Source organism: Nerophis ophidion, linkage group LG15 (genome assembly GCF_033978795.1).
Source record: "Nerophis ophidion isolate RoL-2023_Sa linkage group LG15, RoL_Noph_v1.0, whole genome shotgun sequence".
NCBI lineage: Eukaryota > Metazoa > Chordata > Actinopteri > Syngnathiformes > Syngnathidae > Nerophis > Nerophis ophidion.
In genome coordinates this window covers 32,974,886-33,002,058 of record NC_084625.1, presented here as the reverse complement: position 1 = coordinate 33,002,058, position 27,173 = coordinate 32,974,886, and the positions used below count along the sequence as shown (strand labels likewise).

At 42.3% G+C, this 27,173-nt stretch overlaps 1 protein-coding gene across 4 annotated transcripts in view; it reads left to right on the top strand.

Annotated features, from left to right (window-relative positions):
- Positions 1 to 27,173, top strand: part of sema5a (sema domain, seven thrombospondin repeats (type 1 and type 1-like), transmembrane domain (TM) and short cytoplasmic domain, (semaphorin) 5A) — a 428,747-nt gene that overhangs the window by 237,618 nt on the left and 163,956 nt on the right. For all 4 annotated transcript variants that reach the window (XR_009809834.1, XR_009809833.1, XR_009809835.1 and 1 more), the window contains exons 6-8: positions 3,171 to 3,269; positions 17,893 to 18,106; positions 26,374 to 26,659. Coding sequence is in view for 1 of the 4 variants with exons in the window: in XM_061922050.1 (XP_061778034.1) it covers positions 3,171 to 3,269; positions 17,893 to 18,106; positions 26,374 to 26,659 (599 nt within the window). In the remaining 3 variants the exon portion in view is untranslated. The remainder of the gene's footprint in view (positions 1 to 3,170; positions 3,270 to 17,892; positions 18,107 to 26,373; positions 26,660 to 27,173) is intronic.

Here is a 27,173-nt window from a genome sequence, read left to right as displayed (position 1 = left end):
ACCAGTGAGCTGGCTCTATTTTTTAAATTGTATTTATTTACTGGCAAGCTGGTCTCGCTTTGCTCGACTTTTTTAACTCTAAGAAAGACAAAACTCAAATTGAATTTGAACATCTAAGAAAATATTTTAAAACCTTGGTCTTCACTTGCAGGGTTTCCCACACATTCATTTATTTGTGGCGGCCCGCCCCGAAAGAATGACGGCTGCCACAAAATAATAATAATAATAATTAAAAAAATATATATTTTTTGTTGTTGTTTGTTTTTCGGCTTTTGACTCGCTCGACAGCTCATAAAAGCAATGGGACTCTGTCTGTGAATGGAGTTTGTAGTTACATATTATATAAATATGTAAATATTATATAAATATGTATATAAATATGTACATAAAGTGTTGTAATTATATTCCAACTCCACGTTCTTCTTGGTCATCGCTGCCGCCGCCGCCGCCGCTGCCACTAACCCCCTCCATCCCCAGCCCCCCAACCACACCACCACAAATAGATGCCTGACCTGTGGGAAACACTGACTTGTTTGAATAAATTCATTTATTTTTTTTCTTTGCGTCTTAAAACTTTCAGAGAGACAATTTTAGAGAAAAAATACTACCTTAAAAATTATTTTTGGATTTTTAAACACATACATTTTTACCTTTTAAATGCCTTCCTCTTCTTTCTTGACAATTTAAATCAATGTTCAAGTAAATTTATTTTTTTATTGTAATTTAATTCTTCATTTTAGCTTCTGTTTTTTCGAGGAAGAATATTTGTGAAATATTTTTGAAACTTATGATTAAAATTCAAAAAATGATTCTGGCTAATATAGAACATTTTTAGAATCAAATTTAAATCTTATTTCAAAGTCTTTTGAATTTATTTAAAAAAAAGATTTGTTCAGGAAAATCTAGAAGAAATAATAATTTGTCTTTGTTAGAAATATAGCTTGGTCCAATTTGTTATATATTCTAACAAAGTACAGATTGTATTTTAACCTATTTAAAACATGTCATCAAAATTCTAAAATTCACCTTAATCAGGAAAAATTACAAATGATGTTTCATTAATTATTTTTTTTTAATTTTTTCCGAAAGATTTGAATTAGCTAGTTTTTCTCTTCCTTTTTTCGGTTGAATTTTGAAGAGTCGGAATTGAAGATAAACTATGTTTCAAAATTAAATGTTCCTATTTTTCCTGTTTTCTCCTTTTTAAACCGTTCAATTTAGGGTTTTTTTTCATCATTTATTCTCTACAAAAAACCTTCCGTAAATGGAAAAAAAATGTACGGCAAAATGACAGACAGAAATACCCTTCTATATATATATATATATATATATATATATATATATATATATATATATATATATATATACATTATATATATATATAATGTATATATATATATATATATATATACATATATATATATATATATATATATACATATATATATATATATATATATATATGTGTATATATATATATATATATGTTTTTATATATATATATATATATAGGTTGATTGATTGATTGGGGATAGGTTGATTGGCAACACTAAATTGGCTCTAGTGTGTGAATGTGAGTGATTGTGAAAGTTGTCTGTCTATCTGTGTTGGCCCTGCGATGAGGTGGCGACTTGTCCAGGGTGTACCCCGCCTTCCGCCCGATTGTAGCTGAGATAAGCGCCAGCGCCCCCCGCCACCCCCAAAGGTAATAAGCGGTAGAAAATGGATGGATGGATGGATATATATATAATTACAGGTAAATTGAGCAAATTGGCTATTTCTGGCAATTTTTTAAAGTGTGTATCAAACTGGTAGCCCTTCGCATTAATCAGTACCCAAGAAGTAGCTCTTGGTTTCAAAAAGGTTGGTGACCCCTGGTTTAGAGGTTAGCCTATTTTTTAGCATGCCTGTATAACATGTTTAACTTTGTCCTCAAATGATAATGCTACTTGATAAATGATAAATACTTTTATAGCGCTTTTCTACCTTCAAGGTACTCAAAGCGCTTTGACACTATTTCCACATTTACCCATTTACACACACATTCATACACTGATGGAGGGAGCTGCCATGCAAGGCGCTAACCAGCACCCATCAGGAGCAAGAGTGAAGTGTCTTGCCCAGGACACAACGAACATGACGAGATTGGTACTAGATGGGGATTGAACCAGGGACCCTCGGGTTGCGCACAGCCACTCTCCAACTGCGCCATGCCGATACGTAAGCCACTAATACTTGCCATAATGGAAGTGATCATTACTAGCTTAGTGGAGTGGCTCCACACTGTGTATGGAGACTGCTAATCACTTGTTATCCAGGGGATGTATACAAAATGTATGTGTTGTACTTCCTGCTGGGAAATGACTGATTTTACAAGTTAATTTCCGTCTTGATTGTAAGGAATGAAGTCTGATGGACGATGTGGTTTGATCGCTGTTTTGACTGTGGGCTTTTTACTGTTTGAATTTCTTACAATAGTTTATTGCCCTGTCTGGGGGCTAAAAACTATTGGCACACTCTTGACACAAACGCTGTTCCATTTGTCGTGAGCTTGTTGATGGAGATCTCCAGCAAAACTTCACCGAGAGCCTGACAGGCAAGATTCACAACGGCAATCAATCATTCAATAAATCAATCACTCCGTCAGCCCTGCTTTATTTTTCGCGAGGCTCTCGCTAAGTGGTTTTGCTGCGAGCCCACACCAAAGTCTGAGCGGAAGAGTGAGTCCAGAATAGAGTGGTAGAGTGTGTACTTAACCATAGTTGAGCGCAAAGTGAATTGAATCATGTAGGGAGCAGCAAGCTGCGGAGAAACATTATTAAAGGAAGTATACCAAGCTACTTTTTCATTTCTCTATCGGACCAGTCAAGGCTATTCTCTAAACTAATCCTGAGTGGTGCTCGTCTACCTTCACTGCATCTGATCGGTTATCTGCCTGACTCAGGTCCTGCCTCAACTGTGCTTCCTGTTGACCTGAGTATTATTCGATTTTGCTGGCACTTGTGTCAAGCTCTGCCACGTTTCAGAGTAACCATCCCACTGTTGCAGGAGTTTATCCGCACAAAGTGTCATTTAGTCCAAGTACCCAATGAAGCTGCTTGTCAATAGGTAGATTATGGTGCAGCATTCAGCGTGTTAACTGCGTTTTTTTTTCTTCTTTTTTTCTACAGGAGGAGTGCCAGAACTACATTAGGGTGCTGCTGGTGAATGGGAACAGGCTGTTTACATGTGGGACCAATGCTTTTACTCCCATCTGCACCAACCGAACGGTATGAGCAACAGTGCTAAGTATAACCCATAGAATGTCATTGAAAAATCTGAATTAATATTTTTTTTAATTTTATTAAAAAAAAAAAAAAAAAACATAATTTTAAGAAGATAATAATTTGTGTTAAACAGTGGAATTGGTTATTGAACAGGATTCTTAAATGGGAATGTTTGTATATTGACGAAAATGTCTCCATAAGACACAATGTAAACATGAATAAATCCATCCATCCATCTTCTTCCGCTTATCCGAGGTCGGGTCGTGGGGGCAGCAGCCTAAGAAGGAAAGCCCAGACTTCCCTCTCCCCAGCCACTTCGTCTAGCTCTTCCCGGGGAATCCCTAGGCGTTCCCAGGTCAGCCGGGAGACATAGTCTTCCCAACGTGTCCTGGGTCTTCCCCGTGGCCTCCTACCAGTTGGACGTGCCCTAAACACCTCCCTAGGGAGGCTTTCGGGTGGCATCCTGACCAGATGCCCGAACCACCTCATCTGGCTTGTCTCGATGTGGAGGAGCAGCGGCCTTACTTTGAGTTCCTCCCGGATGACAGAGCTTCTCACCCTATCTCTAAGGGAGAGCCCCGCCATGCGGCGGAGGAAACTCATTTTGGCCGCTTTTACCCGTGATTTTATCCTTTCAGTCATGACCCAAAGCTCATGACCATAGGTGAGGATGGGAACATAGACCGACCGGTAAATTGAGAGCTTCTCCTTCCGGCTCAGCTCCTTCTTCACCACAACAGATCGATACAACGTCAGCATTACTGAAGACGCCGCACTGACCCGCCTGTCGATCTCACGATCCACTCTTCCCTCACTCGTGAACAAGACTCCTAGGTACTTGAACTCCTCCACTGGTGGCAGGGTCTCCTTCCCAACCCGGAGATGGCACTGCACCCTTCTCCGGGCGAGAACCATGGACTCGGACTTGGAGGTGCTGATTCTCATTCCGGTCGCTTCACACTCGGCTGCGAACCGTTCCAGTGAGAGCTGAAGATCCCGGCCAGATGAAGTCATCAGGACCACATCATCTGCAAAAAGCAGAGATTTAATCCCGCGGCCACCAAACCGGAACCCCGCAACGCCTTGACTGTGCCTAGAAATTCTGTCCATAAAAGTTATGAACAGAATCGGTGACAGGACAGCCTTGGCGGAGTCCAACCCTCCCTGGAAATGTGTTCGACTTACTGGCGGCAATGCGGACCAAGCTTTGACACTGATCGTACAGGGAGCGAACCGCCACAATAAGACAGTCCGATACCCCATACTCTCTGAGCACTCCCCACAGGAATTCCCGAGGGACACGGTCGAATGCCTTCTCCAAATCCACAAAGCACATGTAGACTGAATAAATCCATATTTTTGTTTAGGTTCATACACTTAAACAAAATATAGAGCACTATTCAGTACTGAACATCATACAAACATAACAAAGGGGCCAAGGGGTTATTTGCAGTCGCCCTGCTGACACCCGGACACACTGTCACTAGCCCTGTGGTGCACTCAGTGTGAAATCAAAAACGTCCTTAACTGTTACAGCTGGATCGCTATATGGATTAGGTATGTAAAATACAATCCTTTTCACCTTATTCATATTGGTGTTCAGTGGAAAGGGGGGAAGGTCATTACCGACAACGTAGATACTTCCTAAATGTTTCTAACCACTCATCACTTTTCCATTGCTTTCTTTGGATTCACACTGACATAACATAATTAAAAAAGGCTAAACCTACACATAGCTCATGACAGCTATGCTGAGCTGACTGAATAAGTAACGGAGGTTAAGCAAAATCCAAAATCTTAATAAATAAGAATCAAAATTTGTGTATGAATACAATTTTCTGGCACTCTTATTGTGTCCATATTTTCTTGGAAATATTTCACAGTCAAGCATGCAGAATTCATTTTGTGCCTAATTTAGTTGCCACATACATTTTCTTGCAAGATATAAAGTTTTAAAGAGTGTGTTTAGACACGTGTTTACATGTACTTTAAAGGCCTACTAAAATGAAATTTTCCTATTTAAACGGGGATAGCAGGTCCGTTCTGTGTCATACTTGATCATTTCGCGATATTGCCATATTTTTGCTGAAAGGATTTAGTAGAGAACATCCACGATAAAGTCCGCAACTTTCGGTGCTAAGAGAAAAGCCCTGCCTCTACCGGAAGTCGCAGATGATGACGTCACATGTTGATGGCTCCTCACATATTTACATTGTTTTTAATGGGAGCCTCCAACAAAAAGTGCCATTCAAACCGAGAAAACGACAATTTCCCCATTAATTTGAGCGAGGATGAAAGATTTGTGTTTGAGGATTTTGATAGTGACGGACTAGAAAAAGAAAAAAAAACGCGATTGCATTGGGTCGGATTCCGGACTTTTTTAGACACATTTACTAGGATAATTCTGGGAAATCCCTTATCTTTCTATTTTGTTGCTAGTGTTTTAGTGAGTTTAACAGTTCCTGATAGTCAGAGGTGTGTGTCCACGGGTGTCTTGACACGCAGTGTCTCAGGGGAGTCGACGGCAGCTGTACGGACGGCACAAGCTCAGCTGATATCCGGTAAGTGGCGACTTTTTAACCACAATTTTCTCACCGAAACCTGCTGGTTGACATTCGGTAGGGATCCATGTTGGCTTGACCGCGCTCTGATCCATAGTAAATTTTCACCTCCGGGAATTTTAAACAAGGAATCACCGTGTGTTTGTGTGGCTAAAGGCTAAAGCTTCCCAACTCCCTCTTTCTACTGTGACTTCTCCAATATTAATTGAACAAATTGCAAAAGATTCAGCAACACAGTTGTCCAAAATACTGTGTAATTATGCCGTTAAAGCAGACGACTTTTAGCTGATTGTGCGCGCAGTGCTCATACTTCCTAAAAACCCGAGACGTCTTGCGTACACGTCATCATTACACAACGTTTCCAAGACGAAACTCCCGGGAAATTTAAAATTGTAATTTAGTAAACTAAAAAGGCCGTATTGGCATGTGTTGCAATGTTAACATTTCATCATTGATATATAAACTATCAGACTGCGTGGTGGGTAGTAGTGGGTTTCAGTAGGCCTTTAAACATTGCCTGTATCGATAATAAAGGTTTCAAGATGTGACAGTTTGTATTTGGGAGGTTCCACTGTGACACGACAGTAGATCCCCTCCCCTCTCGTTTAAGAAATTTGACAGGAAGAAAGTAATCACGTTTCAAGTTTTGAAAGAACATTTTGACGGTGCATGTTTAATTCCTCAGGCAGCTGTGTTGCACTCTTCACTGATCAATTGCTAATGATACCGCTCGAAATGCAGAGCAGTCAGGGGTTGTCGACTAATTATAATACGATTCCTATTAAGTGTTTTGATTGAAGAACTTACCTTGCCTTATGATGATTACTCCCAATAAGCATCGGTCCTTGTCTTGTTAGTAAACCTGTCTCCATTTCTCAAAGAACATGTTGAAGGTTTATAAGGTATTCATTCCGGTGGAGTTTTTTTTTTTTTTTCTCCACATCCAAAATTACTGACAGTACCCCATCAAGTTGTATGACTGGACAAGGAAAGATGTTTTAGTCTGCCTGAATCATAAAACAATGCAACTGCGCTTGCAATTCAATTCAATTCAAATACGTTAGTTTGGAGTGGAGGAGTTCAAGTACCTAGGAGTCTTGTTCACGAGTGAGGGAAGAGTGGATCGTGAGATCAACAGGCAGATCGGTGCGGCGTCTTCAGTAATGCGGACGTTGTACCGATCCGTTGGGGTGAAGAAGGAGCTGAGCCGGAAGGCAAAGCTCTCAATTTACCGGTCGGTCTATGTTTCCATCCTCATCTATGGTCATGAGCTTTGGGTCATGACCGAAAGGATAAAATCATCACGGGTACAAGCTGCCGAAATGATAGGGTGAGAAGCTCTGTCATCCGGGAGGAACTCAAAGTAAAGCCGCTGCTCCTCCACATCGAGAGAAGCCAGATGAGGTGGTTCGGCATCTGGTCAGGATGCCACCCGAACGCCTCCCTAGGGAGGTGTTTAGGGCACGTCCAACCGGTAGGAGGCCACGGGGAAGACCCTGGACACGTTGGGAAGACTATGTCTCCCGGCTAGCCTGGGAACGCCTCGGGATCCCCGGGAAGAGCTAGACGAAGTGGCTGGGGAGAGGGAAGTCTGGGCTTCCCTGCTTAGGCTGCTGCCCCCGCTACCCGACCTCGGATAAGTGGAAGAAGATGGATGGATGGATGGATAGTCAGTTTGCAAATAAACATCACTTTCACGTATACCAGTTAGACAGCACGGTGCCAATATTGTTAAAGCTAGCTCTGTTTGCTAGATTCCGGTTTGTAATGCGCAAAGCTGCCATACTACAGGTTTGCTTGTATTAAAACGTGCAAATTTTGGTGGCATTGTTTGGCTACAAAACAAAACAAATATATTTTGACATATAGGGCAGACAATAAATGTATTATGTATGCAAAAATGCTGCAAGGGTTGAGAATGTCTGATGCTGGACGTCAATAAAAACAAAATACCAAATAAATAAAACAAAAATAAAACGTGCAAATTTGATAACGCACACAACATTTCATCTATTAAGCTTGCACACAGAGTCAATGTGTCTCTTAAATGAGCAAAATAAATAGATCAATCCATTTTGCATGTCTGCCTTTATGTATAGGCAGAAATTAGGTAATTATGAGAACACCCACAATACTGGGAGGATAAGATGCTAATATAATCATTGCAAACTCGTAACTCCATTTATCAAGACTGAAACTGTTCTGCGTGTGCTGTTTTGCGTCTATTAAGCACGTCGGAAATGTTTTGTGCAAACTGACACAAATGGATCTTAGAAAAGAGGTGATCACGCTGGAAAGAAAATTAAGAGACGTAATATTCAGTCTGACAAAGTTGGACTGTCATAAATAAAAAATACTTGACGTATTGTGTATTCAGCAATATAATTTTATAATATTATATTTGCTATATGACTAAAAGGGCTGATTAAAAAATACTTGAATTTAACTAATGTCTGCTAGCATGTTTTTTCTAATGGTGCTCTTTTTATTCATATAGGAAATGTATTGGTATCATATATCTCCTATATGAAAAAACTTCTTGCAATATGCCTTTTCTTGTGTGTGGCTCATTACAGACGCACCATCACAACACTGCAGCTGCTCCCAACTCACACCTTTAGCGTCTTAAAAGTAGGTTCTGTTGTTTGGATTGCATTTGATCTACCCATCCATTTTCTACCGCTTGTCCTTTTAAGGGTTGAAGGGGGGCGGGCGAGATTGTATCTCAGCTAGACTAAGGCGGAAGGCAGAGCACAGCCCGGACAAGTCAGATTGCGCTTATAGCCACAAAAAAACCCAGTACCTATTTGTGTTCCGCATGTAACAACATGACAAAACACTACATGTGGATGTACCTGATGTCATGAATGTGGAAGGAAGTGAGTGTCACCATGGTGACAGCAGATATACATGCAAAAACTTTGTTTAAATAGGGAGGTCTGCACAACTTTTGATCAATCAATCAATCAATGTTTATTTATACAGCCCTAAATCACAAGTGCCTTGAAGGGCTGCACAAACCACAACAACATCCTCGGTAGGGCCCACATAAGGGCAAGGAAAAACTCACCCCAGTGTAGTATCACCCAGACTATGAGAAACCTTGGAGAGGACCATATATGTGAGCAACCCCCTTCCCCAGGGGACCGAAAGCAATGGATGTCGAGCGGATCTAACATGATTTTGTGAAAGTCCAATCCATAGTGGATCTAACGTAACCGTGAGAATCAGGTCAAAAGTGGATCCAATATAGTAGCGAGAGTCCCATCCAAAGTGGAGCCAGGAGGAAACCATCCCAAGCGGAGGCGGATCAGCAGCGCAGAGATTTCCCAAATCGATACACAGGCGAGCGGTCCATCTTGGGTCCCGACTCTAGACAAGCGGTCCATCCTGGGTCCCGATTTTGGACAGCCAGTACTTCATTCATGGCCACAAGTGAGGGGGGGGACATAGGAGAAAAAAAAAAACGGCAGATCAACTGGTCTGAAAAGGGGGTCTATTTGAAGGCTAAAGTATACAAATAAGTTTTAAGATGAGACTTAAATGCTTCTACTGAGGTGGCATTCCAGAGTACCTAAACCCGAACGGAAAACGCTCTATAACCCGCAGACTTTTTTTAGGCTCTGGGAATCACTAATCAGCCGGAGTCCTTTGAATGCAGATTTCTTGCCGGGACATATGGTACAATACAATCGGCAAGATAGGATGGAGCTAGACCATGTAGTATGTTATACGTAATTGAAATTGTTATCAATTGTTTTTAGTAGTAGATCACGCTCTAACTAATAGCACACACAATTTTATAGTCTGCACATGCTCTTTAGCACTTGCACTTTATTTACCTCCCACGACCCCGTAAAGGACAAGCTGTAAAAAATGGATGGATAGATGTTTGGATCCGGTCCTTAATGTGTGGTTCCAATCCCTCGCTCACGGCTAGAAGAATATACTCTTGACAATAAATAAGAAAAGGAAAAAACACACATGACTACGTTCTGCCTGTAAAAATGATTTTCTCTAAGTGAGAACTATTGTGACGTTTTAATCTCATGAGATCTTGTGTTGTCAAACCCCCACTAATGACTAATCGTAGACAGGTGTGCTCACCATCTCCCTCTAACCACTGTAAAGGCTTTACAGTCCAAACAGGAAACATAACAACAAAATAATAGCACAGAACCTGAAAAGATGCCAGAAACAGACAACTCGAAACAGTCGTTGGAATTTGTCAGGAAAAAACATTTGTAAACTCTTCTCTCAAAAGTGAAGAGTGAGGTAGATGATACATTGATTCTCTGTTTGATGGTCATAAACACAAGTAGCAGAAGCTCAGCCTAGTAAAACCTTATTTTTTTTCTAAGGATGAATATGTTTGGACATCCATCCATTCATTTTCTTCCGCTTATTCGCTTTTGGGCTCACGGGGCGCTGGTGCCTATCTCAGCTACAATCGGGCGGAAGGCGGGTACACCCTGGACAAGTCGCCACCTCATCGCAAGGCCAACACAGATGGACAGACAACATTCACACTCACATTCACACACTAGGGACCATTTAGTGTTGCCAATCAACCTATCCCCAGGTGCATGTCTTTGGAGGTGGGAGGAAGTCAGAGTACCCGGAGGGAACCCACGCAGTCACGGGGAGAACATGCAAACTCCACACAGAAATATCCCAAGCCCCGGGATTGATCCCTGACTACTCAGGACCTTCGTATTGTGAGGCAGACGCACTAACCCCTCTGCCACTGTGAAGCCGTATTTGGACATTGACTCTGATAAATAAACAAATCTGTTTAAACTTAATTTTTGCACAACAGTCTTCCATGACTTCAAAAAGCCTTGATTATGGGCACTTCAAGACCCAGCTGCTGGTGACATTTATTTTCACTTCTGGGCTGGATGGAGCACAGCTCGCTGATCTGTCATTGAGTTTCCTATGAATGACCAGAACTGGCTCTTGCAATCCCATCAGTACCGAGCTTTCATCTCAGGGTCAGCCGAGAAGACGGTACGGGCTGTTTTGTTGTGGTTTGTGTGAGGCGGAGGTGGCCGCGGCGAAACGAAACTCTCCCTCCAATCCGGCTCGTAAAGTAAATTAAGAATTTGCCAATTCCCCGCCTGCTGAATGCTGTTTGTCCTGCCATGCTGGCTGCCTCGGTACAGAGTTAACAAAAAATGTGAGGGCGGAGAGGAGATTGAACTTTGAATAGGTCAAAGAGGAAAGTTATACTAAAACCTTTGCCACATTTGCGGAACTTTACTACTTTTCTACTACTTTGGGAGAGAGCAGAATGCTTTTTGCACGAACTAGACTTGCATGAACTCTGAGTAAAGTCAAGAAATTTGTTGCATAGAGTCAAGAAGCTGTAATAAAAGAATCGCTCGTATCGATCCCATACCAATACAGTCTTCCCTTGTTTATCGCGGCTAATTGTTTCCAGGAGTGATAAGTGAATTTCCGCGAAGTAGAAATATTATTTAAAAAAAATTATATTTTCATAGCGAGAGCATTTTACACATGTATACATTAGAGCAGTGGTTCTCAACCTTTTTTCAGTGATGTACCCCCTGTGAACATTTTTTTAATTCAAGTACCCCCTAATCAGAGTAAAGCATTTTTGGTTGAAAAAAAAGATAAAGAAGTAAAATACAGCACTATGTCATCAGTTTCTGATTTATTAAATTGTATAACAGTGCAAAATATTGCTCATTTGTAGTGGTCTTTCTTGAACTATTTGGAAAAAAAGATATAAAAATAACTACAAACTTGTTGAAAAATAAACAAGTGATTAAATTATAAATAAAGATTTCTACACATAGAAGTAATCATCAACTTAAAGTGCCCTCTTTGGGGATTGTAATAGAGATCCATCTGGGTTCATGAACTTAATTCTAAACATTTCTTCACAAAAAAAGAAATCTTTAACATCAATATTTATGGAACATGTCCACACAAAAATCTAGCTGTCAACACTGAATACTGCATTCTTGCATTTCTTTTCACAGTTTATGAACTTACATATTTGTTGAAGTATTATGCAATAAATATATTTGTAAATGATTTTTTTGAATTGTTGCTATTTTAGGAATATTTTTTCAAAAATCTCACGTACCCCTTGGCCTACCTTCTAGTACCCCCAGGGGTACACGTACCCCCATTTGAGAACCACTGCATTAGAGCCATCTAAATGTGAATTAAAACCCATATAGTCACCTTTACACTCATTTCAGCCAACAGTAACTTTGAGTGTGTTTTACTTTAGATTACTTAGATTTAGACTTCCTTTTATCATCATTCAAATGTTAACTTTACAGTACAGATAATAACACAATTTTGTTGCATGAGCTTATTGTAGTGCAGGATAAAAGAGCAATAAGATGCAGATATAAATAAATAGATTACTGTACAGAAAAATATATAGCACTTTTGCATATGCATCCACGTTATTGGATGTATATGGTATTGTCTTTATATTCCAGTGAGGTAATCCATTTTTGGGGGGAATTGAGGGGATTATTTGAATGCGTTAAAGAGTCTTACGGCCTGAGGGGAGAAGCTGTTACAGAACCTGGAGGTTCTGCTACAGAGGCTGCGGAACCTCTTTCTAGAATCTAGCAGTGAAAACAGTCCTTGGTGGGGGTGGGAGGAGTCTCTGCAGATTTTCTGAGCCCTGGTCAGGCAGCGGCTTTTTGCGATTTCCTGGATAGGAGGAAGAGGAGTCCTGATGATCTTTTCCGCTGTGGAACCTCTTTCTAGAATCTAGCAGTGAAAACAGTCTTTGGTGGGCGTGGGAGGAGTCTCTGCAGATTTTCTGAGCCCTGGTCAGGCAGCGGCTTTTTGCGATTTCCTGGATAGGAGGAAGAGGAGTCCTGATGATCTTTTCCGCTGTCCTCAATACTCTGCAGAGACTTCCAGTCTGAGGCACTGAGTTTACAGTACTCACCAGTAGCCCGCAGGGTCCCTCCAAGTGTCACCCGGCTATTACAACGTAACATTCTGAGTAATTCCTCTATGTTAGAACTGGGCTTCCATGGGCTGAAACTGCAGGCATAAATTGTTCTGCTAAAAATGTTTTAGATGATGTTCGCTTTCGTGTCCTGCGTTGACATTCCACGCCGCTCAGCCAAATGCTCACTAGTGTCAAGTGGAGTTAATGAACTCGAAAGTGAAAATACTTCTTGAATTAACATAAATCATCTCCACTTTGCATTGCCCAGTCAGCTGCTGAGCGCTGATAGCTTGTTAGCATCACATTGAGTCCTGGACCATCTCGCGTCTCGTCTTTTGACATTGCTCATGTCTGTTAAGTCTTGGAAAGACGAGGACTCAGTGGCAGATTGGGAACAATTGGCGCAGGTTTTTAGTCTGCAGTTTTCTAAGAACTTTCTTCAGACAGGGTGAACAAACACAGCTATAAACTCTACACTTGATACACAAGAGAAACCAAAAGAAATGTTGCACAGAGCGCAAAACAGTAAACAGAAAATCACTCCCAAGGGAGGAAAAATGGCTATAGCAAAATGTACACTTGTGTTAGCTGTAAATATAATCAAAAAAAATGATTTGCAAATAATTTTCAACCTATATTCAGTTGAATATGCTACAAAGACAACATATTTGATGTTCAAACTTATAAATCATTAACTGTAGAATTTGATGCCAGCTACACGTGACAAAGAAGTTGGGAAAGGTGGCAATAAATACTGATAAAGTTGAGGAATGCTCATCAAACTCTTATTTGAAACATCCCACAGGTGTGCAGGCTAATTGGGAACAGGTGGGTGCCATGATTGGGTATAAAAGCAGCTTCCCAAAAAATCTTGAGTCTTTTACAAGAAAGGATGGGGCGAGGTACACCCCATTGTCCACAACTGCGTGAGCAAAGAGTCAAACAGTTTAAGAACAACGTTTCTCAAAGTGTAATTGCAAGAAATTTAGGGATTTCAACGTCTACATCCGTAATATCATCTAAAGTTTCAGAGAATCTGGAGAAATCACTCCACGTAAGCGGCATGGCCGGAAAACAACATTGAATGACCGTGATCTTTGATCCCACAGACGGCACTGTATCAAAAAAACGACATCAACCTCTAAAGGATATCACCACATGGGCTCAGGAATACTTCTGAAAACCACTGTCACTAAATACAGTTAAAGCTCTACTATGCAAAGCAAAAACCATTTATCAACAACATCCAGAAATGCCACCGCTTCTCTGGGCCCGAGGTCATCTAAGATGGACTGATGCAAAGTGCAAACGTGTTCTGTGGTCTGACGAGTCCACATTTCAAATTGTTTTTGGAACTATTCAACATTGTGACCAAATGGGAAGTGCACCATCCAGACTGCAGGGTTTCCCACACATTAATTTATTAATTACGGCCGCCACAAATAAAAAAATAAATAAATAAATAAAAATGAAAAAAAAAAAAAAGTTTTTTTTTTTTTTTTTTTGCCGACTTTTGACTCGTTCGACCGCTCATAAAAGCAATGGGACTCTGTCTGTGAATGGAGCTTGTAGTTACATATATATAAATATGTAAATATTGTATAAATATGTACATAAAGTGTTGTAATTATATTCCAACTCCGCGTTCTTCTTGGTTTATCTCCGCCGTCGCATAAAGGGAAGAAGATTAAGAGCTATTCAGTAGGATTTTAGGTCCAAGCTTACACACTCAAATTTTTACTGCATGCATAATGGTAAATGCCGGAGTGAGAAAATGTTTTAAAATAATTAGCGCATGCTTACTTTTACCGCATGCCTTTGGTAAGCGCAGGAGTTAGAAGAGGTTTTAAATGATTTAGCGCCCCAGCGGCAATTCAAGGAAATACGGTATCTTGTCTTTGTAGTGCATTAAATTGAATATAGGTTGAAAAGGATTTGCAAATCATTGTATTCTGTTTATATTTACATCCAACAAAATTTCCCAACTCATATGGAAACGGGGTTTGTACACTATGTTACATATAAGACATTAATAAGACTTAATTTAAAGGGGTCATATCTTTTTTTACGTACCTCCACTTTAACTGCGTCTTCTCCCTGTCAGTTATGTTGCAGTTTACTGACAGAAGTTGGAACCATATGCTAATTTTTATTTTAAAAATGGCAACAGGAGAGGATGCACGTGCATGTTTGAGCCAGTCTGCCCAATATCAAGTTGATAGAGAAAAATAAGGAACCCATTGACTACAGCATCAAACTACAATGGAGGACTTGCACAAGGATCTCTGGGTAAATTTCTTCCATGTATGGAGATATTCGCTGACGTCACAAATGAGGAAAACGTCACAGTTGGGCAAACTCCAAACGGCACGTTTGAAGGAAGAACGAAGGAAGGCAAGTTTGTTTTATGAGTATCTCCACCATGCCTCTGTGGTTTGAGTTCAAATGTTGGGCACTGCTGCTGATCCGGAATACACGTAAACAAGAACAGATTAGTAAGAACAGTTGATTTTGCCTAATAGGTGCCCTTTAACACTTATTTTAGGCCATAAAATGCTTTAAAAAAGTGCAGTGTACTGAAGCCGCAATATTTTAAGTGCAATGTAGCAGAGGACGACTGCTTACCGTGGTACTATCCCATACTTGCCAACCCTCCCGGGATTTCCGGGAGACTCGAAATTCAGCGCCTCCCTCGAAAACCTCCCGGGACAAATTTTCTCCCGAAAATCTCTCTCAAGTCAGGCCGAGCTGGAGGCCACGGCCCCTCCAGCTCCATGAAAACCGACTCAGCATCTTTGTGACCCTCTTAAACAGGACAATAATGCCATCTACTGTACATAGCATAGAATATAATGTACTTTATTGATCCCTGGGGAATAATTAGCACCACAGTTCGCTCACAATTAACAATGATAATAGTATAAAAAATATAATATACAGTACATACTGTATTTTAGTGTTGGACAGTTTTCATTAAATGTGTTTACTCATAGATGTCAAGAAACGTTGACCCGCTGTACAAACATTACCAGCTAATGATCATGAAAGTTTTGAACACACCCACACAAGTGAAAGCAATGCACACTTAGTCAACAGCCACACAGGTCACACCGATGGTGGCCGCATAAACAACACCAACACTGTCACAAACATGCACCCCACTGTGAACCCAAAGCAAACAAGAACAACAAACGCATGTCGGGAAAACATTAGCACCGCAACGCAACATAAACACAACAGAACCAATATCCAGAACCCTTTGCAACACCAACTCTTCGGGGACGCTACACAGCCCCCACCTAGCTGGGTTCGTTGTCCCCAACAATAACCCCGCCTTACGACCTACCTGCAGACAGTGGTAGCGGCCAGTCGCCATCAGATGGGCGTCGACGACGCCTACGGGACTTTGTGATGAACGCATGGACTGCTGGGGATAACGAACCCAGCTAGGTGGGGCTGTGTAGCATCCCGGAAGAGTTGGTGTTGCAAAGGGTTCTGGGTATTGGTTCTGTTGTGTTTATGTTGCGTTGCGGTGCTAATGTTTTCCCGAAAAGCGTTTGTTGTTCTTGTTTGGTTTGGGTTCACAGTGGGGTGCATGTTTGTGACAGTGTTGGTGTTGTTTATGCGGCCACCATCGGTGTGACCTGTGTGGCTGTTGACTAAGTGTGCATTGCTTTCACTTGTGTGGGTGTGTTCAAAATTAACATGATCATCAAATCTGGCGGTGATCATATGTCGTGTTAGCATTTCTTGACATATATGGCTAAAGACTTTTAATGAAACTCGTCCAAAGCTACAATATATAAAATAAATGAATATATATAGCAAAAATTCATTCACCGAAAGTCAAGTATTTCATACATATACTGCTGTATAAATATATATATATATATATATACATATATATATATATATATATATATATATGAAATACTTGCGTTGGTGAATAATACTATTCCCCTCTTAACCACGCCCCTCGCCACCCCCCCACCTCCCAAAATCGTAGGTCTCAAGATTGGCAAGTATGTACTATCCATTCACTCAGAGTAGAATGATAGCCCAGCTCAAGTGTTTTCTTAAAATTAAAGTGCATCTTAAAGTGCATCTGTCCATCTTTTGTTGGCTCTACAATATCTACACCTCATATAGTTACAGTACAAAACCACAGTGGACCACAATGCAGCTCGTCAAAACTGTAGGTGGGCCCATGTTCTAAATCTAGTCGTAACTTTTTACACCAAATCTCTATAGCCAGCTACAAGCAACTCTAAGATTTTAACTGTTAGCGCATGCCCAATAGGCGAGTATTGTGTGGCCTCACAAGTCAAAGTTTCATGTCAAGCTTTTTATCATTTATATAATTTTTGTTCAGAACACCATTTAACTGAATGCATGAATTCACCATAACCCCTGTCAATGTTGTTAATAAACATCCCACAATAAGAGCTATAATGATTGCATTCCAAATATTTCTTGTACTTCAAGGCTAATTTCAATCGCCGTTGCATTAAACTTTTGAACATACTTTTTGATGCAACGCTGTGTATTGTAGGTCAGGGTTAAGTCATGGTCAAGCTGAAAAGTATATGTGTGCATATCCAAATCACCTCCCTTGGATAGAAACACTTCCAGAAAGATGTGGTTAAATGGGTTTTTAACCAGACAAACAGCTGCACATCATCACACACCAAACAGGAAACACTGACGCCAAGAAGACCTTTTAAGGAGTCTTATCGTGTTTTACTGTATCATTGCATTTGGCAGCTGCTTTATTTGTGTAGTTTATGCAGCTGATTGATTCCAAGTAGTCCCTGTGATTATGTTTCTATATATCTTTGATGTGTAAACCAAACAACATTGTAATACGTGCAACATTTGCATACTGGCAGCACAAAACAAAACATTAGCAGAGCTCGCATGTTTGCAGGGTAATGTCGCCCTTTTATCTGCAGTCTTATATTTTCCTGCCAGCATTCTGTGAGGATGCATTATTTGGGGATATGTAGGAAATACATATAATTTCCAAAGATATTTTATTTTGCGCTCCTTCTCACTCGACACTTACACACTTATTTTGTATTATTTATATTTGTACATTCTCTTTTTTTTCCAGCTGACAAATCTGACTGAGATCCACGATCAGTTCAGCGGAATGGCTCGGTGTCCTTACAATCCCCTTCACAACTCCACTGCCCTCATCACGTCCAGCGGAGAGCTTTACGCAGCCACGGCCATGGATTTCTCCGGGCGAGACCCTGCCATCTACCGCAGCCTGGGCGGCCTGCCACCTCTGCGCACTGCCCAGTACAACTCCAAGTGGCTTAACGGTAAGCGGGTGGAGCTAATGGAACGAGAGTAAGGTTATTACCTTTTTTGAGGTTTTGAATGTGAAACACATGTTTTTGTTGGGGCTTTTTGGCCACCCAAATTAAATTGCCAATAGTCGAACCTCAGATTCAAGAGGATCAATGTGGATTCCATCTTGGTCGTGGAATAACTGACCGGCTCTTTACTCTTGCGGGAATCCTGGAGAAGGCCTGGGAGTATGCCTATCCAGTCTACATGTGCTTTGTAGATTTGGAGAAAGCGTATGACCGGGTCATCCGGGAGGTCCTGTGGAAGGTGCTGAGGGAGTACAGGGTGAGGGTTGTGTCCGTTTGCTTGGATATAGGTCGGATCCATTTCCAGTGGGGGTTGGTCTCTGCCAGGCCTACGCTTTGTCACCTATCCTGTTTGGGATTTTCATGGACAGGATTTCTATGCAGAGTCGTGACCATGGCGGAGAGGGTATACGTCTCGGGGGGCTAAAAGATGCTGTTTGCAGATGATGTGGTCCTGATGGCACAATCGGTTCGTGACCTTCAGCTCTCACTGAATCGGTTCGCAGCCGAGTGTTCAGCGGCTGGAATGAAGATCAGCATCTCCAATTTTGAGGCCATGGTTCTCAGCAGGAAACCGATAGTTTGTACAGTCCAGGTAGAGAACGAGACTCTGTACCAGGTGGAGGAGTGTAAGTATCTCAGGGTCTTGTTCACGAGTGAGGGAAAGTTGGAGAAGGAAATCAGCAGGAGTATCGGAGCAGCTGGGGCAGTATCGCAGTCTATCTGCCGCACCGTTGTGATGAAACGAGAGCTTCGCCTTCCGGCTCAGCTCTCGGTATGCCGAGTTATCTACATACCTTCTCTCACCTATGGTCATGAAGTGTGGGTCATGACCAAAAGAAAGGGTTCGCGGATAAAAGTGGCCGAAATTAGTTTCCTCAGAAGGGTGGCTGGCATCTCCCTTAAGAGATAGGGGGAGAAGTTCAGTCACCCGAGAGACTCGTAGTAGAGCTGTTGCTCTTTCGCTTGGAAAGGAGCCAGCTTAGGTGGTTCGGGCATCTCGTGCGGATGCCTCACGAGCGTCTCCCTAGGGAGATCCTCATTACACGTCCCACCGGGGCCACACCAAATGGGGGAATTACATCTCCTCTGGGATCTCCCAGGAGGAAGTTGCTAATGTTGCTCTGGAGAGGGAAGTCTTGGGGTCTCTGCTGCAGCTGTTGTCCCCGCGACCCGATTCTGGATAAGCGATTGAAGATGGATTGATGGATGGTATTGACCTGAATACAAGACAACAAAAAAATATCTTAAAGACAATGTTTTTTTGAGTCGAAGGTAGCACTCAGTGCCATCATCGTCCATTTGTATGATGATGATGCATGTATTTTCTATTGACACTGCGGGGAGGCAAAAAGTGAGCAAAACATGAAACGTAAAACAATATGTTTTAAAATACGAATTGCAACCTTTTGTTGTTGTTTTTTTAATGTCACAAACATAGCTGCTTGTAGGTGTTTATAGATGGGCAGAGGTGTCAAGCTCATTTTCATTTGGGGCCACTTGGCAATTATGGCTGCCCTCGGAGGGCTGCATGTAACAGTTAAGTTAAAGTTAAAATACTAATGATTGCCACACACATACTAGATGTGGCAAAATTATTCTCTGCATTTTACCCATCGCCCTTGATCACCCTCTGGGAAGTGAGGGGAGCAGTAGGCAGCTGCGGTGCTGCGCCCGGTAATCATTTTTGGTGATTTAACCGCCAATTCCAATCCTTAATGCTGAGTGCCAAGCAGGGAGGTAACGGGTCCCATTTTTATAGTCTTTGGTATGACTCGGCCGGGGTTTGAACTCACGACCTACCGTTCTCAGGGCGGACACTCTAACCACTAGGCCACTGAGTAGGCATGAACAGTGAACATTTAGGAATATAAACAGCCTGGTAATAAAGTATTTTTTTACCGATTGCTTAGAAATCGTAAGTCAAGATGACACATGGATATTTAAGGGTTTATTTTTGATAACAAAAAAATGTTTTTAACATAAGATAATATTAAAGTGTACAACATTGTTATGTCAAAATTGAAAGAGCAAATACAATTAGCCAGAAAGTGTTTTTGTCTTTTAAGCCTTTCGCAAAAAGTTGTGTCCGGCCGCATAAATTGAAGTGGTGGGCTAAAATAAAATGATTTTACAGGCCACTTAGGTGATAGATTATCCTAAATGCGGCTCCTGAGCTAAAATCAGTTTGACACCCCCATCCGACACTGATGTCTCCTGCAACATCCTCTTATTCTCTGGGTACCACCACGTACTACACAGTGATGTTTGTGGTGATGGTATTACTTCATTTTGAATATGCGTACGGTTACAATATTGTACATCATATATTCATAGTTTCATTCATGTGTTACAAATTGTCATTTGTTTGTTCACTTCCTGTACTCGATCTGTAATCCATCCATCCATCTTCTTCCACTTATCCGAGGTCGGATTGGGGGAGAGCTGTCGAAGCAGAGAAGCCCAGACTTCTCTCAAACCAGCTTCGTCCAGCTCCCGAGGAGTTCCTAGGCCAGCTGGGCAAACATAGTCTCACCAACGTGTCCTGGGTCTTCTCCGTGGGCTTCTACTAGTCAGACGTGCCATGAACACGGAGGTCCCAGAGAGGTGTCTGGGGGCCATCCAAACCTGATGTCCGTGCCACCTAATTTTTCAATGAGGAGGAGCAGCGGCTTTACTCCGAGCCCTGGGAGAGCTCTGCCATTTCACGGATAAAACTCATTACAGCTGCTTGTATCCAATATGTTGCCTTTTCGGTCATAAACCATAGGTGGGGATAGGAACGTAGATTGACCAGTAAATTGAGAGTTTTGCATTCAAGCTTAGCGCCCTCTTTACCACTATGGACCGACATGCCACACCGATTCCCCTGTCAATCTTGTGATACGCTCTTACTCACTCGTGAACAAGACCCCAAAATACTACAAACAAAATATATAATAAAGTTCTCATGAATAAATAGTTGTTAATAAATTGTGAATCACATAATCCAATAAAAAGATGATCGCATTAACTACTAAGTGTCACGGCACGGGCTTGAACCCGCTTTTCCCCGGCAGCTGGGCCTGTCAGCACCTCCACTGGCAGTGGGCCCAGACACGCCCCTTCTCGTGGTGGGCGTAGCACACCCACGCAACGACAAGGCTGCAGGCAATCGGGAATCAGCGCACCTCAGCAGCCTACCTGGGAGGGGGGGCTACTGTCAGGCTTCTCTGACAGTTTGACTACGTTTTAGTTTTTTCCTCTGTTTAGTATTTCCTGTCCTTAGTTCCTGTCTAGTGCTCTTATTTTGTTTCGGCTTCCTGTCTGTCTCCCTGTGTCCTGTTTTCACTCAGCTGCGGCTGATTGGCATCTGGTCACACCTGATGTCAATCAGCCAGCTCCTATTTTACCTGCTTTTTTCCTCCAGTCAGGGCTGGATCATTGTATTGTCGTGTCAATGTCATTTTCTACTTGTCATTCCTAGTGGTCGTGTGAATGCAGCGTAGCGGTAAGCTATATTTGGTGGATGTTTTGGAGCTTACTGTTTTTTGTTCCCTGCTTCCGGTTTATTTGTTCATAGCCCTTAGTTTGTTATATCTGCCCACGTGCGTGCTTTTTGTTCGTACCCTTTTGGTTTTGGTTTTGTTTTAGTATTTAATTAAATATGTTTTCACATTACACGCCTGCCTCCATCTCTGCAGCATGGAGTTCGACAACAAATAACCCTGACAGTGTCATCAATTGTCAAGCCTGCTTCTGACCCAAAATGACCAAAAATGGCAACTATAAAACTAAAGCTTCTTGCGGACATGGCTCAGTGTTGCTTTTTTGTTAACCTGTCATCATAAACATTTCTTCTGGATTTTGTGTCAAACTGACTTGGTGGTTCATACATTTATTCCAACGTTCCGTGGGCGTTACTCAGTTTTTGGTGAGGTGTGTCCAAGACTAATAAAATACTACAATATTCCACACCATGCAATTACCTGAATTTTTTTCTTAGGGTTTTGATTATGTAAACCCTTAAAAAAATGATTTAATTTTTACAGGTGCGATTTTTGGGACACCTCATGGTTTGATTTGACTCTTGGGTGACTATTTGATTCAGATTTGATTATGGATTCTACACGATGCTAGCAATATATTATTTGTTGTATAAATTATTATAAAACCTTTTCAAAACAGGTTACAGTTAACAAACACGCCTCTTGACTGCTGACTTTGGCCTAAAACGTCTTTTTAATGTATTTTTGGAATTTTATTTACATAAATCACAGAATGTTAAACAAAATAATAAAAGAAAAAATCCAGCTCCAACCTAATCCCAATTTTACAATACTTATTATATAAATGTACAACAGCATCAATAATGATAATCAATCAGTCAGTCGAAGATTATTTACATAGCTAATCACAAATGTCTCAAAGGGCTGCATAAACTACACTAAAATCCTTGGATCTAATCCCACGTCAGGGCAAGAAATAACTCAACCCAATGGGAACAATGTGAAACCTTGGAAGGGACAGCAGATGTGGGGACCCCTATTGAGGTGATCGGTGCAATAGATGCTGAGTGGATACAGTTAATGTGAGAGTCCAGTCCATAGTGGGGCCAGCAGTAGATCCTCTTACGAGTAGACAAGTCACCATTGCAGCGACATCACCGACTGATGCACAGAGGAGTGGTCCACCCCGGGTCTAGACTTGGAACAATTAGCCCCTCCTCCGTGGAAACAGATCTGTTGCGAGCGGGGCCGAGCAGAAAAGAGAGGACAGATAAACTGGTCTCAAAAAATAGGTCTATTCAAAGGCTAAGTTGTATAAATGAATCTTAAGAATGGGCCTAAATGCCTTCACTGAGGTAGCATCACTAATAAGCCGGAATTTTCTAAATGTAGGTTTCTGGCCGGAATGTAGGGTACAATACAATCAGCAAGATAAGATGGAGCAAGGCTGCTTAGTATTTTATACGTAATTAGTAAAACCTTGAAGTCACATCTTAAGGTGCACAGGAAGCCAGTGCAGTTGAGCCAGTATAGGCGTAATATGATCAAACTCTCTTGTTCTTGTCAAAAGTCTCGCAGCTGCATTTTTGTACCAACCGTAATCTATTAATGCTAGACGAGGCGCGCGACAAAGGAACGACCACTTTCTTGGCCGTAAGGAAGGCAGACGCGAGTGGCGCCAGACCCACAGCAGCCAACAAGATCCACGTCCCCGTCCTGGGCGTTGCTGCTGTTGGCGCAAAAAGCATCCATGCCCTGGCCACAGAGGCACGGGGGTGACGATGATAGAGACGTGGAGGATGATATCGTTGGAGCTGTGGCTGAGAAGCTGGCCATGGTGCAGAAGCCGTCGCTGCTGGCCATGGTGCAGAAGCCGGAGCTGCTGGCCGTGGTGCAGAAGCCGGCACTTTTGGCCATGGTGTAGAAGCAGAGGCTGCTGGTTGTGGTGCAGAAGCCAGCGCTGCTGGCTGTGGTGCTGGTGCTGATGCGGGAGCCAACCCGGGAGCTGGTGCCGATGAGGGGGCCAGCCTGGGAGCTGGTGCTAACTCAGGGGTCAGCCTGGAAGCTGGTGCTTATGCGGGGGTCAGCCTGGGAGCTGGTGCTGACTAGGGCGCCAGCCTGGGAGTTGGTGCTGACGAGGGGGCCCGCCTGGGTGCTGGTACCAGCCTGGCTGCTGGTGCTGGTTCGGGGACCAGTTCTGGAGAGTGTACTGGTAGTTTGGTTGGTGGGTGCGACAAAGCAAACCAAAAGACCTGTGGCAGCGGTCTTGATGGCTGCAGCTGAGCTACCCCACCAGCACAATAATGAAACAATACTAATAAATAAACTACTGAATGGTGTGTGACAAAATCCAAGAGTGTATGTGTGAGGCTGTGTGTGATTAGCTGTAATGTGTTACACCTAGTGTTGGATCGAGAGGAGGGACAAGACAAGAGGCAGTCCGTGGGGCAGGCAGATGGTCAAGGGGCTAAGCGGGGCGTAGGAGGTCCGTGTCCAAGCGAGAGGTTGAGGATCAAAGGAGGCAGTCCGGAATCCAGAGGGGAACACACAAGGAATCACAGGAAGACAACGAGACGCACAGCTGGTCACGTGGACCAAAGGCAGACTGCAGGAAGGATGACAAAGAAGACAATGAGATCAAATAAACACGACGGTAGAGAACACAAATAGCGAAACAAGTTTGCATATAACTCAACGGGGCTTACTGTACAGGACAGATGACTACGTTCTGGCGACGGATAGCAGGCTGAGCAGGCTCTTGAAGGCAGGACCTCTCATTAGCCCCAGGTGCGCAGATTGTCGGTACATGATTGCAAGGCGGAGGCTCGCCCGGCGCGTCCCTGGAAGTGCGTGGCCGTGGGCGCATCCCGAGGCGTGCTCCCGTAGGCGCAACAAGCCTAGCGCAAAGATGAGGGCACATTTGAATGCACCCTGGCCGTGACAAGACATAGGCAGAGCCGAAAAATAAAATTTGAGACGAGACGTACCAAACACATGAATAAAGATCTCAATTTCGGTGGTGTACAATATGGAACACATTTCTACGATATTACGCAGATGAAAAAAGGCTGGCTTACGTAACACTCTTAATGTGTGACTCAAACGAGAGAGTTGGGAAGAAGATAATACCCAGATTCTTTACCGAGTCGCCTTGTGGAATTGTTTGGTTGTCAAATGTTAAAGTTGTATTATTAAATAGATGTCGGTGTCTAGCAGGACCGATAATCAGCATTTCCTTTTTCTTGGCATTGAGTTGCAAAAAGTTAGCGGACATCCATTGTTTTGTTTCATTAAACGCTCCAGCTGACTACAATCCGGCGTGTTGGTCAGCTTTAGGGGCATGTAGAGTTGGGTGTCATCTCATCAGCATAACAGTGAAAGCTAACACCGTATTTGCGTATAATGTCACCTGGCGGCAGCATGTAGGTGCTGAAGAGTGCAGGGCCAAGGACCGAACCCTGGGGAACACCACACATTGCCCTAACATAACTTGTTGTTATGGGAGATGCACTACATCCTGTCTGTAGGATAGGAGTTAAACCAAGGAAAGGCTAAGTCTGACAATAATATCAATAATAGTTCTAACAATAAAAAAGAGTAAAAACTTTTTTTTAATCGATTCTCGAAAATTATTAATCAATTTTGAATCTGAAAAAATAAAAATCGCACTTGGTTGTCAACCAATTTTTTGAAGAACACTTCTTAATTTGGAAGTAGACCTAAAATAGAAGATTTAAGACAGTTTGCATTTTTGTGCCGATAATATCGATACAAGTATGAGTATATCATAATTGGTACCCCCAATCATTAGGCATTACGAAGGTTTCCCTGATATATTATGGACATTAACAACAAAGCATTTTTAACATAGCTCCAACTTTGCATTGAGGTAAAACTGCATCACACAATATGCAGACAGTTAAAAGATGAAACCAGAATATTAAAAAATGTTATAGGTGATTTATAAAACATGTAAAAATGCCAGATGCTTATCCGACAAGAGAGTACATCTTCTCAAGTCTCTTGGTTGAAGAATTACTTTCTTCCCCCAATTCATCATTTAGCTGGAAATGAAGATCCTTGTTGTAAAAAATCACTTCTACCACTTATAAACGGGCATTAAATATTTATATCCCTCACATATTCATGTCAATGAATATAAAAATGCTTAAGGATTCCATAGAAATGAAAATGTATTTCAGTGCACACCTCAGGTGTTTGGGGGCTTTTTTTTTTTTTTGGACATCTAAATCCAAAATTGGAATAATAAATTCAAAAGTCATCAAATGTGCACCTTTTATAGGGAAAATGGGAAGAAAAAGAAATTCCTCCCTCCTGCTCCGCTGTCTGACGGCGCTGAGGAGATGGAAGTGTGGAAGGAGGGGGGCTGCTACACTTCCATTTAAAGATGAATTAAATCACTGCCAAGGAGAATAAAGTGTGCGGTTAGGATCTAATAATGTCATACATAAAAGATGAACGTGGTTGCTGTGGCGGTGCATGTCGCTGGGCTTGTGTGTTTCTGACAGGGTGAGAACTATTACGCTTCACCTCTTTGGGCCATTTCTCATCTCAACCTTTAAAATGAAAAATTAGTTTTCCTGTCAGTACGCAAATCCATTAATAATAACGTAGGCCTGTTATTAATGCTGATCTCCTGCCGCACACTCTCGTATGCAATGTGAGTCAATCTCTCAAGAACTGTTTTTTTACCCCCTGCAACAGAACCAAACTTTGTGTCATCCTACGACATCGGCAACTTCACCTACTTCTTCTTTCGGGAGTATGCTGTCGAGCACGACTGCGGTCGCACCGTCTTCTCCCGGGCGGGCCGCGTGTGCAAGAACGACATCGGCGGACGCTTCCTGCTGGAGGACACGTGGACGACGTTCATGAAGTCCAGACTCAACTGTTCCAGACCGGGAGAAATCCCCTTTTACTACAACGAGCTGCAGGGGACCTTCTACCTGCCCGAGCTGGAGCTGCTCTACGGCATCTTCACTACCAACGTGTAAGTTTCACCAAAACACCACAATATCACAACTTTTAATATGGATCAGCAGCATGCATACCTGCCAACCCTCCCGGATTTTCCGGGAGACTCCCGAAATTCAGCGCCTCTCCCGGAAACCTCCTGGGACAAATTTTCTCCCTAAAATCTGCCGAAATTCAGGCGGAGCTGGAGGCCACGCGCCCTCCAGCTCCATGAGAACCTGAGTCAGCAATGTTGTGACCCTCTTAAACAGGACAATACTGCCATCTACTCTACATAGAATAGAATACATACTTGCCAACCCTCCCGGATTTTCATGAACGATCAGCGAAGCACAAAATGTCCGCAGCGCAGCATCGTTCACAACCCAGTATTATGGGCCACCTCGCAAAATGGACATCCGATGGTGTAACTTATGCTGAGACAAAGATGGCTATGCTGATAGTTGGAAGCAACATCCCGTTCTCATTTGCGGATGTCTACAACAAATCCGTGAAGGATATGTTCCCGGATTCGGAGATCGCTCGCCAAT